The sequence below is a fragment of the Nestor notabilis genome, unplaced genomic scaffold (genome assembly GCF_000696875.1).
Source record: "Nestor notabilis isolate BGI_N333 unplaced genomic scaffold, ASM69687v1 scaffold45, whole genome shotgun sequence".
Lineage (NCBI taxonomy): Eukaryota > Metazoa > Chordata > Aves > Psittaciformes > Psittacidae > Nestor > Nestor notabilis.
In genome coordinates, this window is record NW_009929559.1 from 1 (window position 1) to 303 (window position 303).

The 303-nt window shown below is 63.7% G+C and overlaps 1 protein-coding gene across 1 annotated transcript in view; it reads left to right on the top strand.

Moving 5' to 3' along the window:
• Positions 1-11: 11 nt before the first annotated feature.
• MRPS35 (mitochondrial ribosomal protein S35) overlaps positions 12-303 on the top strand; it is a gene marked incomplete at its 5' end in the record, with an annotated part of 20,711 nt that continues 20,419 nt past the window's right edge. The window contains one exon of the mRNA XM_010015021.1: positions 12-123. Within this exon, the coding sequence (XP_010013323.1) occupies positions 12-123 (112 nt within the window). The remainder of the gene's footprint in view (positions 124-303) is intronic.

Here is a 303-nt window from a genome sequence, read left to right on the forward strand (position 1 = left end):
GGGTTGGTTGTTGGGCCGTGGTGTCCCGGTGCCGCGGGACGGTCGTGGTCGGGCCTCGCTTCGGGGCTGCGGCTTATTCCTCCGCGCCTGCGGTGAGCAACAAGGAAGGGCAGCAGAGGGAAGGTGAGAGCAGCCTGGCACACTCTGCGGTGGCGGTAGGGTGCAGCCGTATGGGGTGGGGGGCTCCGAGCTGGGGGGTTCCGAGAGCGGGCGGCGAGCTCAGGCCCCTGGCTCTCCTTCCTTTCCGGCTGCAAACTCCTCTGTTTAAGACGTTTTGTTTGCAATTTTTTTTGGAGGAATTTC